Source organism: Ruditapes philippinarum, unplaced genomic scaffold (genome assembly GCF_026571515.1).
Source record: "Ruditapes philippinarum isolate M1 unplaced genomic scaffold, ASM2657151v2 ctg5054_1_1_1_1, whole genome shotgun sequence".
Classification (NCBI taxonomy): domain Eukaryota; kingdom Metazoa; phylum Mollusca; class Bivalvia; order Venerida; family Veneridae; genus Ruditapes; species Ruditapes philippinarum.
Genome location: NW_026858390.1, coordinates 1 through 20,156, shown reverse-complemented (window position 1 = coordinate 20,156; position 20,156 = coordinate 1). Strand labels below are relative to the sequence as shown.

The window sequence follows — 20,156 nt, the reverse complement described above, 5'->3', positions numbered from 1 at the left end:
TGTAAGGCAGGCCTATAGCTGGCACCAACAGCCCTTTTCAGGGCTAAAACACCTTTCCTATTGTCACAGGTTACTGAACATTTAGGTTCTCATTGACCGCCGTACATTGACCTAATTTTGGCTCAAAATTCATATCTTTGGCTAATACTCCGTGGAAATTGCATGGAGGTAAATTATCACCATTTTGTGCTTCAAAATTAACTCTTTAAGGACATGACTGGTGACATGTCCGGGGTCCGTACTCGACAGCGCAAGCTGCATTTTGTGCCCTCGCGGGCAGATGGACCCTCATTTAGTTTAAACTAGAAAAAGAAGAAGAAGTTGGGAGTTGGTGTTTTGGCAGCGTGATGAACAGTCGACAATCCTAAATGCTATACCTACTTTTTTATTCTTAGTTGCACAGTGCAAAGCGCTGTGGTAAGGCTGAGAATTATCAAGTAGAAAGAAAGCAATGATTAAAGATTAATAAAGATAGAATAGTTTTAATAGTAGAGAAATAGAGGACGAGATAGAGGGAACGTATATATAAATAGTATTTCATACGATATTAATTAATAAATTGTTTGATAGGTATAGGATTCATTATTGGTTTTTATACGCCCGTTTGAAAAACGGGACGTATTATGGGAACGCCCCTGGCGGTCGGGCGGGCGGGCGGCGTCCAATTTTGTCCGGAGCATATCTCCTACATGTATGGAGGGATTTTAATGAAACTTCATAGAAATGTTCACCACTATGAGAAGCAGTGTCGCGCACATGAACCAGGTCTCTAGGTCAAAGGTCAAGGTCACACTTAGAGCTCATTGAAAAATGCTTGTCCGGAGCAAAACTTCCACATGTATAGAGGGATTTCAATATTACTTAGCACAAATGTTCACCATTGTAAGGCGGAGTGTCGCGCTTAAGATTCAGGTCCTTGCGACCAAGGTCAATGTCACACATAGAGGTCAAAGTTCAGATAAAAATATGAAGATGTGTATATGGACCATTTAGTCATCATTTATTGAGGGATTGTAACACAAATGGTCATTATCAAGACTATGGCTTTGATACATATAATTTAGGTCAATATATACAAGATCAAGGTCACTAAAGAGGATGAAATATCCAGATTTTGTCCGGAACATAATTCCTACACGCATGGAGGGATTTTAATGAAATTTCATAGAAATGTTCACCATTATGAGAAGCCATGTCACGCACATGAACTAGGTCTCTAGGTCAAAGGTCAAGGTCACACTTAGAGCTCATTGGAAAGCTTGTCAGGAGCAAAACTTCCACATGCATAGAGGGATTTCAATATAACTTGGCACAAATGTTCACCATTGTGAGGCGGAGTGTCGCGCACAAAATTCAGGTCCCTGCAGCCAAGGTCAAGGTCACACATAGAGGTCAAAGTTTAGATAAAAATATGAAGATGTGTATAGGGACGATTAAATCATCATTTATTGAGGGATTGTAACACAAATGGTCATTATCATGACTACGGCTGTGACACATGTACTTTAGGCCAATATATGCAAGGTCAAGGTCACTAAAGATGGTGAAATATCCAGATTTTGTCTGGAGCATATCTCCTACATGTATGGAAGAATTTTTATAATACTTTATTGAAATGTTCACCACCATGATATGTATTGCTCCATGCATGGTCCAGGTCTCCAGGTCAAAGGTCAAGGTCACACTTAGAGCTCATTGAAAAACGCTTGTCCGGAGCAAAACTTCTACATTCATAGGGGGATTTCAATATAACTTGGCACAAATGTTCACCATTGTGAGGCTGAGTGTCGCACGCAATATTCAGATCCCTGCGACCAAAGTCAAGGTTACACATAGAGGTCAAAGTTCAGATAAAAATTTGAAGATGTGTATAGGGACCATTTAGTCATCATTTATTGATGGATTGTAGCACAAATGGTAACTATCATGACTACAGGTGTGACACATTTAATTTAGGTTAATATTTGCAAGGTCAAGGTCACTGGAGATGATTAAATATCCAGATGTTGTCCGGAGCATATTTTCTACATGCATGGTACTTTATAGAATTGTTCACCACCATGAGACGTAGTGCCCTGCACATGAACCAAGCCTCTAAGTCAAAGGTGAAAGTCACAGTTAGAGCTCATAGAAAAACGCTTGTCTGGAGCAAAACTTCTACATGCATAGAGGGATTTCAATATAATTTGGCACAAATGTTCATCATTGTGAGGCTGAGTGCCGTGTATAAAATTCAGGTCCCTGCGACCAAGGTCAAGGTCACACATCCAGTGCATATCTTCCCTACTGATTTGTTTTAAGGTTCATTTAACAACACAGTGCCAAGAATAAAAACTTGCTTGCTAGATAACGCTTATCCATAATGCCCCCATCTCCATCTAAAGCTTTCCTTAACGGGCGTATTTTGTGACTATGGCACCCTTGTTCAATTTAAAGACAAGGTAGTCTCGAGGAAAATTATATCTATATATTTAATTTAATTTTGTGATTTATGCGCATTTATTAAGCAATAAAAAACATTGGTCTTCAATCAAATAATCATTAGGCAAAGAAGCCAGAGGAAAATTTAGTATCATACAGGTATAAGCTTGGTGCACGTTACACTATATAACTATATGACTTATCTCCCAAGCACATGAGCATGAATGACCGGTTAGCTTAAGCCCCATCCATACAGGTATAAAGAACTGTAAATCCTGCTGATCTTAATAAGTAGACTGCTTTCCAGAAAATGCCTGTACACAGTTGGTTATAAAATATGCTAATGGAAAACGAAAACCATTAGTTCCAGGGAAAAGTTATTGGAGTGCATATTTGCCTAATTTCCTTTTTAGACCATTGTTTTAAAGCATGGCAAGTGTCTCCCTCCTTCCCATAATCAGTAAAACCAGATATTTTAACAACGATTCCATATTTATCAATCTGAATATCCGTTTGAGTGGTCATTTCATCAAATATGACACCCCCATATCTCTCACCCTCTGGTATATTTTGCTTGTTTGCCTCAGCATACATCCAATGGAAAACATCATCTTCAAATCCTGGGTTTTGCTTTATAGCATTTTTATACAATATGAGCAGTGATTGCGATGGTAGTAGTACTAATAACTTGCTTGAATTTAAGAGGCCATAGCAATTAGGACTTCTGTTATACATTTGCAGGCATACACCAATAAATTTCTTAGACCATCTGCACTCTTTGGGTTTCTGCCAACATTTTTGGCTTGTTCAACAAGTAATTCTATCATATTTTCATCTGATCTTCAGGGCTTATCTTCTTTATATAATAATTGTCTGGAAGTCATTTAGTAATAATTGTGCATGTCAGATCAGATAAGGAACATGTATCAATAGGGTCAATGCAAAGACCTCTGTAATATGTCTTGAGTTGTGTGCCAACTTTTTTTCTTACATGTTTAACACCTGGAATCGAAGCTTTCAAATGTTCAACAAATATCATTGAGCCAGATATTGAAGAGCTTTTCCATATTCTAGACATTAAAACTTCAAAGTCTCCAAGAGTATATTTATGTCTACTTCTCCATCAGTCAGTCTTGACAGAATCCTATCCAAAAAATGGAGTAAATATTAAATGTTGATTTTTTACACGCCATAATAGAATACAGTTAAACCTGTGATAGTGTTCATTTTAATTAAACAAAATTATATGGAATTAGTAACATTAAGTTTTTCATTTCAAATTGTTATGTAAAGTAGCATTTTTAAAGGCCCATCATGCTCCAGAAATGCTTTCTTTAATTCTCAAAAAAGCTTTTCATTTGTTGCGCCCTATTTTGGTTTATAAAACGTCATTCTTTGGCCAATTTGCATAGAAATCAAAATAATAATTTATTTAAATGTAAATAATTTTATGACAGTATGTGCTACTTTGTTCAGGTGATAATGCTGCTCGAAAATCATTATGTCAATCTTATTAAACACCTGAATGCTCTTTCTATATAAGTAAAAAACTCTTTCATTTCCAATGCATTATGTGCCTTTAATAATGATTAATGCTTCCGAGGGATCATTTTGTTTCCAGAAGTTTAAACTTTTTTTACTGAATGAAGGCATTCTTAAGAAAGTCTCGCGGATTAAGTTGATTTACTGACTGTCTTACACAGGTTTAACTGTATAACCATGTTTAAAGTGGAGAAAAATTGTTCTTCTCAAAAATGGCATACCCTGTAAAGTGACTATAGGAAATGCATTAGAAATTAATATTTGTTTTCCTATCTGAATTGTAGTTGTACATTGTAGTGTGCTAAGCTATAAAACTGGATTGAAACCAGTTTGTAGATAATTTCTATAAAATTGTCATGCACTTATATATTAACAATCGTCATGTGAAAACCCTTAAAATCTTAATCAGATAGTTAAAAAACATGCATAGTTACATGCATTGATGTTCTGGTAATCTAAACCATAAATTCAAATTCAGTTGATATTGTCAATTTTTCAAATATTGAATTACTACAAACAAGAGGTATGAATGTTAATAGAAGGTTTGTAACAGATGCTTCCCGGTCAAGAATTCGCTATGTTTCAGGTTACTATGTAACCAAGCTAAGAAAGAAATATGTGCAAGTACTACTATCTAATATTTTTTCTAAATCCAAAGCAACCATTCCGTAGTTATGGAGATACAATGTACCATCTTACACGCAAAATCTTTACCAAGAATTTCTAAGTCGAAAAAGGGGGCAAAAGTACGCATAAAAGCAAATCAGTCATAGGACTTTCCACACTCATGTAACAAAATCAGAGAGAACAAGTGTGTGAAGTTTCAATCCATCCCTTTCCGTAGTTATGGAGATACCATGTTACACGCAAAAACTAAACCAAGAATTTCTAAGTCGAAAAAGGGGCATAAATATGCAATCGCAAATCAGAGTACGGTACTTGTACAACTAATGATAGATAATCACAGAGAAAAAGCATATGAAGTTTCAATCCACTCCCTTCAGTAGGTATGGAGATACCAGCTTACACGCAAAAACTTAACCAAGAACTTCTAAGTCGAAAAAGGGACATAAATTTGCAAAAAAAACAAATCAGAACTGTGCTGGGTCCCTGTGATCACAATGACAAGTATGTATGGTGGCTAATTTGTGCCATTCGAGTCCCCCCCCGCGACCCCCCAAAACGATAAGTCGATAATTAACAAGTTAAAATGACGGGGGCACGGAGCATAAACATGCAATATAGCGGAGACGCAGGGCTAAGTCTTAAAAATAACGCCATTTAATTTCTAAAATCTCGCTCTTCGATCCCGCGGGCGAAGTTTTATTTATTATATTCGACCTTCGCCACCGCTAATGAGCGTGTTTTTGCTCTGCTCCTGCATTTTAACTTGTTAATTCACGACTTTTCATTTGCCGGAGTCGCGGGGCGAAAACACGAATTGCACAAATCAGCCACCATAATTATGACTTCTAAAACATGTATTAAACTTCACGTGAAATTCCTCTGTGCCTGTGCAGATAAATTTTGCCCCTTTAATTATCTAAGATTATTAAGAGATATAATGTAAAAATACATGCTAGGTTAATGTGTTTGAATAATCCTATATATGTATATAGTTCTTAAGTGAATGTTTTTCGCAAAGGGGAAACAAAGTTGTACAACATTCCTTATCCAAGTGATATCCCGAGGCCGACATGTAAACAGTTCTAATTTCTCAGCATATTAGTCTTCCTTGTGACTGACGTTTTTTTTTCCTATTAATGGTTGAGGCATGACAATTGAAGCCACCGTTTTATGCCTGCGTGGTCGTAATTGGCGAGTAAATTGGTTCGAATAATTGAAATCTATGCATCTCATAACTCCTATAGGTGAGGTGGTTTTGACCAACCACTTGTAAACGTGTTGGATTACCGTAAAGATAAACATACTGCACTAAAGTATAGATATATTTTCAAAACTGTATTAAACGGAATAATGAATATTCAATGTTCAAAACAAAATTATTATAAGCAAGCCATAATAAGCGTGGACGCATCATTGTTTTACTAATTTAGTTAAAATTAAACAAAATAATTTAAAATAAAATACAAAAAATTGTCAGTTATATTGCTTCATTTAATGTTAATTAAATTAATATACAAAACTGACAAGAGAAATAAATCAACATGAATATAGTAAATTATCTAATGTTTTAACAGTTATTTGATGCAATCTTCGAAATCCCAGTTTCTTGTCGAGCTTTGGCCAAATGAATACCATTGCAGAAACTACAGATCCAGACGGCCATTTAGGTAACGGGCTGGCGTGACCAGTTTTCTCACTTAATAGTATAAAGATTGGCCGATTTGCAGCACTATCAATATTGTAAAAATTTGATAACCTTTTGATATAAATTCACTTGTATTTAAGTGACATTTCACACACGTTGTCAAGGACAAGCCCTCGTTTTTTGTGAGCAAGAAGCCTTACACTTATTATGTAGTACTGGTTGGTTGATTCGACAGTGTTTCGAAAAGCTCAACGCTTCAAATATTCTAAGACGAGACAACCTTTTTTCAATGTGATCAATTAAATCAAAAGCTAAATTTGTAATCCTGTCGTAAAATTATTAAATCGTTCCAAAAAGTCATTCTGATTAACGTTTAGAAAGAAATATACATATATCTGCAATTAATGCCTTAAAGTAATATACTGTTGGGAAGAAAGTAAGAACGCTGATAGATGTAATATGAAATGACAAAAATAAAACATACTTGTTTTAACTCGGATTTCGGTCCGAAAAAGAAATATCTTTTAAATGTCTCAATGGTGTTATGAAGCAAAACATTAATTTATGTTTGATTTCTTAACAAATATTCCTCTGCTGATAGTCTGTACCATCATAAGATAATAGTATGAAAGGTTTTTAAGCCACAAGGCAAATCTATATGCGTTTAAACAATGGATAAAGAGCATCTAAGATACTAATTACCTTACCGTACTGTATTCGATAGACTTAAATGAAAGCAGATTTTGGTCTTAATTAGGCGTTAAATTCATTTTATAAATTGCAACCCGTTACATTATCTTATTGACATCAAAGGTAAAAAGGAGTGAGTCAATCATGTTAAATTTTACTGAAACACTTACATGTAATCACGTTAATTCTAATTTATTTCTCTAGAAAATCATGTCCACCGCCCCCAAGTATTGATTTAAACACATGTGAAAGATCAGCCAAAAAAACAACAACAACAATAGCTGTCATTTTTTTCATCTCATTTTACAATGAAACAATATGAGTACAAATACTATTAAAACTATTAATGCTTCATATCACCCTTGTGTGTAGAACATAACACGTATTAATGACCCACAAAATTATATAGTTAAATCAAGGCACAGAAACCGACCTAATTATTGTCACCTTTGATATCGCAATTTATGCAAACAAACGTTGATATTGAAACTACTACAGTGATGATATGGCTAACTCCATTATACGTCTAAAGTATTATCTATACCGATAACTAGGTTAAGTTTGTTATATTCATTTGATAGGAATATAAGTGTCAGGTACAATTTATTCTTTTTTATTTCACTTAACATATTGAGCAATCAAATAAAACATGTCGTAAAATCGATTTTGTTTTCGCCAATCACTGCAAATAGTTGATGTGCATATTAACATTTCTAAAAAAAGCCGAGCTTTAAGTCTTGAAAATATTGTTCTTAATGTGAAATTACAGGTTAATAAAAAAAAGTTCAAGCGTTTACAAGACGTGATAGATCTAAATGAAATTAGCTTCGAATTTTAAATTAAAAAGAAGAGCAAAAAAAATATTGGATACATGAAATACAACGTTTTACAAATAATTTTAGAAGCAAGGAAATAATGACGGAATATAAACAAGATGATGGCGATGGTCACAGTATAACCTACCTGGATACCGACGGTTATACAACTTGTACATTTGGTGCATCAATAGAAACTTCAAAGAGAATAAGAGAAATGGCAAACTTCAAATGTAGACCAGATGATGTTTTTATATGCGCTCCTGCAAAGTCAGGTAAATTTTCTCATAATGTCAACCATTCTTGTTTTAGTTAAGGATGTTTTTCTTATAAAATATAAATACAAAAATCAATGAGTGACCGCGCAAGCCCGATTCCTCGATAACATCCGTTTATATAGTTTCAAAGATGATATGTTTTACCGTTATTTAACATTTTCTATAACAGTGCTTCCTCAATGTCGGATATGTCTACAATATATTTTTGCGACTTTGTGAAATATTACCTATTACCTATATACTAAGTATTCATTGTTTCCGTTCAGTTTACACTCCGGTTAATCACTGCCCCAAGGAGGAATTTTTTTTTGATTTTCTGATCGAGTTGACACTCTTGTACATTCGGCTCCTGCAATGTATATGTTCACTTCAAGCTCCAATTTCCTGTCCATGTGCATCGGCTCAGAAACAACGACTACACATTCGAAATGCTGACAAGTTGATTTATGAATCTTCAATTACGAGTGTGCTTTTGAATAATTTCCAGAAAACTGAGTAAACATCCAAGATTTAGCTAAAGTTAAACAATTATGTAATTTGTTAAGTTGTCTAAATGCTTAAATTACATTTGTGATATGTAAAGCTTTTACAGACAATATTTCATTGTAGAACTTTGTTTTATATTCTTTGACATTCCAAGACTTAGTTATTCTTATTAATAACTGATACATAGATTCGCTTTGAAACTTTGTCATTGAAATGATGCAAACATTTGTGTTTAACAAATACTCTTCCTTGGGTCATAGTCATTTAGTCAGCTGTTTGGATGGAGTTCGGACTTGTTTTCTATTGTCAGTCTACAGTTTTTACTAAAGAACCTATATCAAAAAGAGAAAATAATATAAATGTCTTAATATATAATCGCTTCGCTACCATTATACAACTGTGAAAGATTTCCCATGAAAATTGTCACAATACGGTGTCCTTATCGTGCCATTTAGAATGTCGTCCGTCGCGTCTAAGGGTAGACACACGACAATGCGAAGTGACATCGCGACAATGCGAAGCGACGCTCGACAACGCGAAGCGATATGCGACAATGCGAAGCGACGCTCGACAGTGTCAAACGATATGTCGCACTGTCGCCTAGAAATGTCGCGGTAAAAAAGGGCGACATTTAAGAGATGTCGCTTCGCGTTGTCGAGTGTCGCTTCGCATTGTCGAGCGTCGCTTCGCGTTGTCGCGATGTCACTTCGCGTTGTCGCGATGTCACTTCGCGTTGTCGCATTGTCACTTCGCATTGTCGAGTGTCGAGGTTGGTAGAAGTGCATACCACGACACTCGACAATGCGAAACGACAACGCGACAATGCGATACGACGCTCGACAATGCGAAGTGACACTCGACATCGCGAAGCGACATTTTTAAAATGTCGAGTAAATGTCGCGTTATTTTTATAATTTTTACACCGCGACGCTCAACATTGCGAAGCGACACTCGACAATGCGAAGCGACACTCGACAACGCGAAGCGATACTCGACAACGCGAAGCGACACTCGACAATGCGAAGCGACATTTGGAATAATATCGTATCGCATTGTCGTGCGTCTACCGGTGCTTGGTCAGAATTTACTAACTCACCGACAAACGGTGCGATCATGGAAGGGGTCGCACTAAACTGCTGACGAATTAGCTGACGATATAGAATATATAGGAAACTGCTGACCAGTTAAACAAAGAAGGATTATCGAAAACTGCTGACCAGTTACACAAAGAAGGGAAACATTGAAGGTGTCAAATTGCCGTTGGTGATATTACAGGCGAGGTCGAGAAATACTTGATAAAATGTTTTTTCAAGATGTCAATATTACAAATGATACATATTAATTATAAAAAATTCAATTGATATATATTGTATATTTCTCAATTTATTTTGATATAATATTTTATTTAAGTACCTTAATGAATTTTCTTCTATGTGTTATATATTGGTTAAAATTTTAAAAATGTAGTCAAAATATGATGTACGAAAAATCATAATTTGTTTCAAGTACGTATAAAACTATGCATCATAGGTTAAAATATATACATGTACATATACGTAATGTATATTTTAACAAAATATAATTATTATGTCGTATTTAGTGCAAATATGAAATAAAGTGATTTCTGTTTCCTTATTTGTTGTTCGTATAATTGTATAAGTAATATTGAACAAAAATTAATAATGTGCTAATTGTTATAGTTAATAAGCTTTTATTACATTATAAACAACATGTTTCCACAGATATCCATTAAACTGATAATTTATCGAGATCGATATGCCCCAAGGTCATATTAAAATCGATTTCACACGCGACGTGTCATTCTTGATTTATCTATGACAAAATACAATAAACAGTCAAAAATATGTTATTAAAATGCTGACCATATTGTAGAATCTGCTGACCAGTTAGATATATAGAGAAAAATATATTTAAATGCTACGAAATTGTTACTCATTATGCAAATTTAATATATTTTATAAAATAATGTCGACATTTCATTAAGTAAAAACACTGCTGACCAATTTAATGTTAATTCAAATTGATTTAAGCCGTAAAACTCTCTTATTATATATGGTCAGCAAATTTAACGCTCTTTACATTCAGGCGAGAAAATGCTGACCAGTTAAACATATAGTAGAATCTGCTGACCAGTTAGATATATAGGGAAACTGCTGACCAGTTAGATATATAGAGAAAAATATATTTTGCCGTGAAATTGTAATTCATTTTTATTATGTATGCAAATTCAATTTATTTTATAAAATTATGTCTGTAGCAACGCTATATGTCGCAACACCGCTATATGTCGCAACTAACGCTAAATGTCGCAACGCTGACGCTATATGTCGCAATCAACGCTATATGTCGCAATCGCCTACCGCTAAATGTCGCAACGTTGCCGCTATATGTCGCACAAAAATCGATTGCCGCTAAATGTCGCAACCCCTTGACGCTAAATGTCGCACTTGATAGGAAAGTAACAGATGGAACTGATACAAAAGTAAGTGTTAAAACATTTAAAGTTTATACCATTTACATATGAAAACATATCCTAGTAACCAAACAAAAGTTGTATTTCGCGGTCTATGGCAAAAACCTTGTATGGCCATAGAAACAGTTTTTGGTTAAAGGGATGGATTTGGTTCTCAACCACGGACCAGGTGTGAGATCAAACTTTCTCTTTGAGGATGTCTTTCTCACAAAATGCATCAACAAAAACATTTGGATATCCTCTATATATTTGTTATATTATTTGACATAACTGAGCAAACCGCTTGTTAATGCAAAGGGGGAACTATATCTTAACATTTTATGTTTGTAACGTTCCCTTACTGTTGCCTTGTTTACACTGTAACGCGGATATGTTTGTGACGTTTCCTTACTGTAGCCTCGTTTCCATTGTTACATGGTTACGTTTTATGACATTTCTTTACTGTAGCCTCGTTTTCATTGTTACATGGTTACGTTTGTGACGTTTCTTTATTGTAGCCTCGTTTTCATTGTTACATGGTTACGTTTGTGACGTTTCTTTACTGTAGCCTCGTTTTCATTGTTACATGGTTACGTTTGTGACGTTTCTTTACTGTAGCCTCGTTTTCATTGTTACATGGTTACGTTTGTGACGTTTCTTTACTGTAGCCTCGTTATGGTTACGTTTGTGACGTTTACCTTCTGTAGCCTCGTTCTCATCGTAACATGGTAACGTTTATGACGTTTTCTCCCTGTAAAGCACGTTTTCACTATAACATGGATTCGTTTGTGACGTTTCTTTACTGTAGCCTCGTTTTCATAGTTACGTTTGTCACGTTTCCTTTACGTGGCCTCGTTTGTATTGCAACATGGTTACGTTTGTGACATTTTCTAATTACATGTATATTCTCGTTTTGATCGAAACAAGGACACGTTTGTGAATGGTTACTCTATTTCCTGATTTACATGAACACGAACACGTTTATGACATAGAGGATATTGAATGAGTGTAAGTTCAATACTGAATATATTGCACGAGTTGAATAAAATTATATTAAGCGAGCCTCTGGCGAGCATAATATTATTTTATCCAACGAGTGCAATAAATTCAGTAATGAACTTACACGAATTTAATATTCTATTTATCACATACCCAAAATAAAACAGTTTAAAGTGAAATAAGAGTCATTTTTCATTCCTCGTAACACTGATACATTTGTTAACTTAATGTATCGTAGTCTCATTTTAACTTCACCATGGTTTCATTTTTGATGTTTCTAAATTATTTCGAAGCAGAGTTGCTCGTTCCTCACATATATCACATCTGCAATATGCTGAATGACAAGAATCTTGTCAAAACGTAACAATTTTTTAACACTTTGACTTTAAATATAAGACCATAGATAAAATGCACAAATAGAAGCACGTTGTAAAGATATGATAAATTTTATCATCATTTTTATTGGAACTTTTGTCATGTCCAAGTATGCAGATGATGTCATCACGCAGATGCAAACAAAAAACTTGAAAGTGATTTTAATATAATTTTAATATGTGGTAGAAACATTCCTGTTTGGACCTCTGTCAGTTTGGAGGCAGTGGCCTTATTCTGGCGACATAAATCGCAAAATTATTCATTTCCAAAATGTTAACATACGAGAATGCCAAAAAGCGGTTTTGGGACTACTTTCTGAGCCAACTATACTAAAGCGATCGAATGGAATAGATTACATTTTTCTTATAAGTTTCGTTTTCATCGTTACAAAGATATGTTTGTTACGCGTTTTGTTAAAGTCTAATAGATTCTAGTACATTTGTTACGTTTTGTCATTGTAGTCTCGTTTGCATTGTAACATGCCGTTTGTGAAGTTTTCTTGTTGTGTTCTTGTTATTATCGTAACATAGTTACGTTTGTAACATCTTCTTCCCGTAGTTTCATTTTCAATGTTACATATATACGTTTGTGACGTTTTCTTATTGTAGCCTCGTTTTTATTGTAATTGAAACATGCTCACGTTTTTGACGTTTTGATATTGTAGCATCGTTTTAAAACTGACATGGTTACGTTTGTGACGTTTTCTTACTGTCGCCTCGTTTTCAGCTCTAATTTTGCGTAGCCTCGCTTTCATCGAAACAGGGTTTTTTAAGTCACGTTTTCATCAGAAAACGAATGCGTTTGTGAATGGTAATATTATGTTCACATTTACATGTATTAAGTTGTTGTCTTATTATCACCCTTTGATGATTTATCTAACGACAAATTGGATGTATAATTCAATCGATATTTGAATTATTCTTAATTTGTCGCACACAAGAAAAAATGAACATTCGGTTCATACTTATTGAATTATCATTATTAATATACATCTAGATATCTAATACATACGATTTTATGTCTGGTTGCTTTTGAACATATTATGACATAATTCATGGAGGATATTCAAGTGTTTTCTATAAATACAGGATTTATTTTCATCTAGTGGCAAGACAATAATTATTTTATGAGTGGCGGTAGCCATGAATGAAATATGATAATTTCCATACCACAAGATGATAATAAATCCTGTATTTATAGAAAAAAAAACTTGAATTGTCTGTTTATCATATAGATTTCTCTTCTTTTTTTTTGACATTACAATTTGAAAGAATTCTCCTTAAATTATGTGTATTGTCTGAATTTAGAAGAAAGTAGTCCGGCAAGACAGCAGTGAAAATACGGAAAATATATTTCACTACAGTGAAAATAGCTTTTTACAGTGAAAATACTAAAATTGAAAATACGCATTTTATTTCATCAGTATTTCTCAATATTTCACTTATAAGTATATGGTAAAACAATTTCTTTTTGGCTTGATTTTTAGTTTCTCTATTTTTTTCATGGGTCAGCCTATAACCTCTTTATGTAAACGGATAAAAGAATACCTCTATTTATTTATTTTTATTCATTTTTGTATTTATTTATTTATCTAATTGTTGTTGTTGTTGTTGTTGTTGTTGTTGTTTTCTAGTGGGGGAGTTAGCAGTTGACAGTATGCAATTGTCAGTAAGCAGTTGACTGTAAGCAGTAGGCAGTTAACAGTAGGCAGTAGTTATTAAGAAGTAGACAGTAATTAAGCAGTCAACAGTTGGCTGTCGTTTATGGAATTCCATGTTATAGTCCATGCATTTATTAATTTATCAGTGAATTCCTTTAAATGTTGTTCTAAGAATATATATGTACCTATAAACTATTAAAGTAAATTAGGAGGCAGAAAAATACAAAGGGTCCAACCGGGTTTGAACCACAGACCTCTTGGTCCGTAGACGGACACCTCAACCACGTCGTTAAAGGGTTAATCTAACAGCAAGGCTGATGGAAGTGGCCTATATACCTATAACCACTACACTCCTCCCCTTTTTACTTTTCAGAGCTAGCCAGCTCTCCTGAATGTCACTCCCTGCTTACCGCATCAGTCCGTCAAACACTTCTGACACCATTTAAGTAAATTAGGAGGCAGAAAAATACCAAGGGTCCAACCGGGTTTTGAACAACACATCTCTTGGTCCGTAGGCGGACACCTCAACCACATCGCTAAAGGGTTTACCCAACAGCAAGGCTGTTGGAAGTGGCCTATATACCACTGCACTATATTGTGCATGACCTCCAGAACGGCAACTATTTCGGCAACTGAATAATTTTTTTACCAATACAGTTGTAATAGGTCGTCCATTTTTATTTTAATGCTATAAGCAGTGAATAATAAGTAGTAAGCCGTAAGCAGTTGACAGTAAGCAGTAGGCAGTCAACATTTGGCAATTCCATAGTATATTGATTCATTAATGTTCCCAAAGAAATATTGAGATAAATATAAAAAGTTATGAAAGTATAACAATTCTGTCATAAACCTAAATCAATACACCGCATAGTTACGAATATCGATCAACAGATCAATTGGGTATTATTTAATACTTACATGTAGTAAAGCCTATCTAGTCAGATTATGAACAGGTATAATATAAAATATATATTAAGATATAGTTCCCCCTTAGCATTAACAAGCGGTTTGCTCAGTTATGTCAAATAATATATTAACAAATATACATGTATATCCAAATGTTTTTGTTGATGCATTTTGTGAAAAAGACAACCTCAAAGAGAAAGTTTGATCTCACACCTGGTCAGTGGTTGAGAACCAAATCCATCCCTTTTATCAAAAACAGTTTCTATGGCCATATAAGGTTTTTGCCATAGACCGCGAAATACAACTTTTGTTTGGTTACTAGGATATGTTTTCATATGTAAATGGTATAAACTTTAAATGTTTTAACACTTACTTTTTGTTTCAGTTCCATCTGTTACTTTCCTACCAAGTGCGACATTTAGCGTCAAGGGGTTGCGACATTTAGCGGCAATCGATTTTTGTGCGACATATAGCGGCAACGTTGCGACATTTAGCGGTAGGCGATTGCGACATATAGCGTTGATTGCGACATATAGCGTCAGCGTTGCGACATTTAGCGTTAGTTGCGACATATAGCGGCGTTGCGACATATAGCGTTGCTACAATGTCGACATTTAATTAAGTAAAAACACTGCTGACCAATTTAATGTTATTTCAAATTGATTTAAGCCGTAAAACTCTTCTTATTCTATATGGTTAGCAAATTTAACGCTCTTTACATTCAGGCGAGAAAATGCTGACCAGTTAAACATATACACATGTAGTAGAATGTGCTGACCAGTTAGATATATAGGGAAACTGCTGACCAGTTAGAAATATAGAAAAAAATATATTTTGTCGTGAAATTTTAATTCATTTTATAATGTACGAAATTCAATATATTGTATAAAATTTTGTCGACATTTAATTAAGTTAAAACACTGCTGACTTATTTAATATTAATTCAAATTGCAATTATTGCTTTTGAAAATACATTTTTTTCCGTTACAAGATTTTTCTATTGAAATATCACTAACAAGAGATTTTGATAAAACTCATAACATCATAATTCTTTATAAAACATTAATTCAAATTTTTGCATATCTTTAGAGGTATAAAAAGCTGTTTAATATATCCTTTTAAAATCACGGATTTATATTACATGTAGTAATGTAAATCCGTGTTAAAATGTATGATATTATGGTACTTTAAATGTATATATTTAATTTAGTTTATAAACATAGTCATATAAATGCAAAAATTAAAAATATAATTAAAAGAATAAAAGTAATTTCCCATCTTTTTATTACCCCCTACGGCGTGTTTATATAACTTCACACCTTCAATGTTTCCCTTCTTTGTGTAACTGGTCAGCATTTTCCGATAATCCTTCTTTATTTAACTGGTCAGCAGTTTCCTATATATCTATATCGTCAGCTAATTCGTCAGCAGTTTAGTGCGACCCCTCGTCTTCCATGATCGCACCGTTTGTCGGTGAGTTAGTAAATTCTGACCAAGCACCGGTAGACGCACGACAATGCGATACGATATTATTCCAAATGTCGCTTCGCATTGTCGAGTGTCGCTTCGCGTTGTCGAGTATCGCTTCGCGTTGTCGAGTGTCGCTTCGCATTGTCGAGTGTCGCTTCGCAATGTTGAGCGTCGCGGTGTAAAAATCATAAAAATAACGCGACATTTACTCGACATTTTAAAAATGTCGCTTCGCGATGTCGAGTGTCACTTCGCATTGTCGAGCGTCGTATCGCATTGTCGCGTTGTCGTTTCGCATTGTCGAGTGTCGTGGTATGCACTTCTACCAACCTCGACACTCGACAATGCGAAGTGACAATGCGACAACGCGAAGTGACATCGCGACAACGCGAAGTGACATCGCGACAACGCGAAGCGACGCTCGACAATGCGAAGCGACACTCGACAACGCGAAGCGACATTTCTTAAATGTCGCCCTTTTTTACCGCGACATTTCTAGGCGACAGTGCGACATATCGTTTGACACTGTCGAGCGTCGCTTCGCATTGTCGCATATTGCTTCGCGTTGTCGAGCGTCGCTTCGCATTGTCGCGATGTCACTTCGCATTGTCGTGTGTCTACCCTTAGACGCGACGGACGACATTCTAAATGGCACGATAAGGACACCGTAGTCACAAACAACACAAGTACAACAAGTTTACAATATAAAATCAAATAACAACAAGTAAAACGCCTGACACTTACATAACACGCAGTCTCTTTCTCGCGTCACGAATGAAGGAGTAACATTACAATTTCCCTTTAAATTTTGAGTAAGAAACAAACTGCAAGTTTTAACATTACTTCGTTGCTATGTTAACAACATGCAGACTCAGCAAAGTTATCTTTAATGAGCAACATTTAACAATTTTAACTATCTACATGTATTTTTATAGAACGTTTTCAATAAAACCATTTGGGCTGTTCGTAACTATATATGTATATTAAGATCCTACCATAACTTGCCTAAAATGAAATAAAGTTATCTACTTATATTTACGCTTTTAACAATTAATGTGTGATTTTAATGAATGTATAATCTTTTTGTAGGGACGCACTGGACATGGGAAATTATTTCCATGATGATTGCAGGGAAAGCCGAGACTATCAAAAGAAGCAAAATTGAGAATATGCTGGAGGCATTTCCTTGGGAAGTAATGGAAAATTTGCCTTCCCCTCGGGTATATCTGCTTTGAAAGTATCAAATTAAGATACACGAAAAAACATAGTAGTAAATAATCTAATGAATTTGTTAAAAAGCAAAATCAACAATCAACAAAAATTCACAAAAATACTCAAATTTTTGCCACAAGTTCCAGTTCAGAGGTGTTCATATACTCAAGTACAAACAAAAACATACTGGCAGTCCGTTTTTGCCTTGAAACATAAAAGCATATCCTTCACACATAGCAGAATGGTCGCCAATTTCTCTAAAACAAATAACGTATATAACGCATAATTTTTATTTAAATCTTTCAGGTGTTAAACACTCATGTACATTACAGTCGCTTACCAAAAGAGGCCAAAGAACTCGGTTGTAAATTGATATATGTGCTTCGTAATCCAAAAGATGTGGCTGTATCCCTATATAATCATAACAGGGGCATACCTTTGTATGAATACGATGGTAAATGGGAATACTTTCTACCATTATTCTTACAAGGAAAAAGTATGTATATACAATCTCTTGTTTACTTTTTTCTAAATTGAAAAAGAAAAAACACGCAGAAAAAAATAGCTGACATATTTATAAGATTGTAAGGAAAACAATGACTCATGAATACGGTCATAAATTAATGTCTAATTAAAACCTTAAAGATCTATTGATAATAATTAAATCATTGTCTTATTAAAACCTTAAATGTCTCTTAAATAAATTCAAAAAATTAAAAATGATTTTGAAGATTTGAAGACATGACATATTACTCGCAGATATATACATGTATTCAAATAGATAATAGTTAAAACATTTAGTCCAAGAGATGGCGGGGTTTTATTGCAACTTACTGTATCACCAAAACAAACATTGCCATTGTAAAGCATTTTGTTTGTAGTTTCTAAAAACCCATTTCTTAAGTTACGCAGCCCGGGCAAAAGTACAAAAATTCAAAATGGCCGCCAATATGGCCGCCATAAATTACAAAATACCGTATACTTTTTGTTTCTTGAATTTTTACTTTAAGATTTTGAACAAAATAGTTTTAATTTCACAATATCAGATAAAATATGGTAAATTTATGATGCAATCAAGGAAAAATGACAATTATATGGCAAATTTTAAAATTATCACTATCAATTTACCAAAAATGTGGTGAAAAATAACACTTTTTGACAATTTGATGACTTCCGTTTTTCTGTATTACATGTAACACAATATAAATGAAAATGCATTTAAATTGTGTGTACTTTATCAATTTAACATAGCTAGACAAGTTAAGCATAAAAAATTATTATCTGTGCATTTATGCTGTAATAGTAGAGTTTCAAAAGTGGGTGGGGTAAAATTACCAATTTTTAAAAGATAAATTACAATATTCCCAAAATATGTCTTTACTCTATAATTTCAGTTTAATGTAAAGAAAATTGTATTTTAACTGTGTGTTCTTTATCATTTGAACCTTTCTTGATAACAAAAGCATGATTTTTTTTACCAGAGCATTTATTACAGAATAGTAGAGTTTAAAAAGTGGGTGGGGTAAAATTATCTCCCCAAAAAACGTTCAAAATTAGGAAGCTCCTAAAACTTGCCCTTATTTTATGATTTTAGTGCACTAACCATATATTATTTAAATTCTGTGTTGAAATTTATAAATATGTATTACATTTAAGAAGAAAAGAAACATCATGTCATAGCAACTTTAAGATTATCACAATTCACCAAATATTAAGAAGGTAAAAAAAACCCACAGTTTTGACATTTTTAGCCTTTTGGTATATCTTTTTGACACAAATGCTACAGTTGTTTTAGTTGATTATAAACTGTATTAGTTTTGCATAGAAATCATTACAAGAGAATATATCCCAGAAAGAAAGTTTAAAAAATGGGTAGGGTTAAATGACCGACATAACACTTTCAAAATTAAAATGCTAATGGAATATGCTTTTACTTTAAATGTTTGATAGTCATGTTTTGCCATGTTTTGACAATTTTTATCAATACATTGTGTTAACGATGTACCTAGCATAGTCGTCTTTTCGCATAACCCTTTTATTGCAGATATCTTTTGAAATCTTCGAAATTCTTACCGAATATTTTACTTTGAATGACAGAATTAATTTTTTTTTTGGAAAGCTGCACTCCCTATTGCTGGTCAAGTTAATTTGGTCCTTATAAAAATGCCAAGTTTTAATGACGCTTTGTACTTGTACTGTGTTTATCTATAGTGTATGAAGTAAAAACTTATTAAATCTTGTATGTGTGTACTCAAAAGCTGTTTATTTTATATTTAAAAAGAGGCTGTATACCAAATAGAAGTATTTTCAAATTTCATTATATTAATTCTTTAATCAATTAAGAAAAAAACAACATCGTTTCATGGTATCATAATTAATTAACACGAAAATGTATAAAAAAAAAACATACATTGGTTACTTTCGTTTCATCTTTGTAACAAGAAATAGATAATAAGTGTGATTTACTAGTAATTGAAATTGTCGCTAGGGATGTTTCTTAGAAGAATAGCACTAAAAGTGTGTGGGATAAAATTGAACTTAAACCTGAAGACATCAC

At 34.0% G+C, this 20,156-nt stretch overlaps 1 protein-coding gene across 1 annotated transcript; it reads left to right on the top strand.

Annotated features, from left to right (window-relative positions):
* Positions 1–7,511: 7,511 nt before the first annotated feature.
* LOC132753056 (sulfotransferase 1B1-like) lies at positions 7,512–18,095 on the top strand (the record flags this gene model as incomplete). Its single annotated transcript, XM_060743470.1, has 3 exons — positions 7,512–8,015; positions 17,477–17,607; positions 17,906–18,095. Coding segments are annotated over exons 1-3 (496 nt in total), but the record flags the coding sequence as incomplete, so codon positions are not given.
* Positions 18,096–20,156: the final 2,061 nt, after the last annotated feature.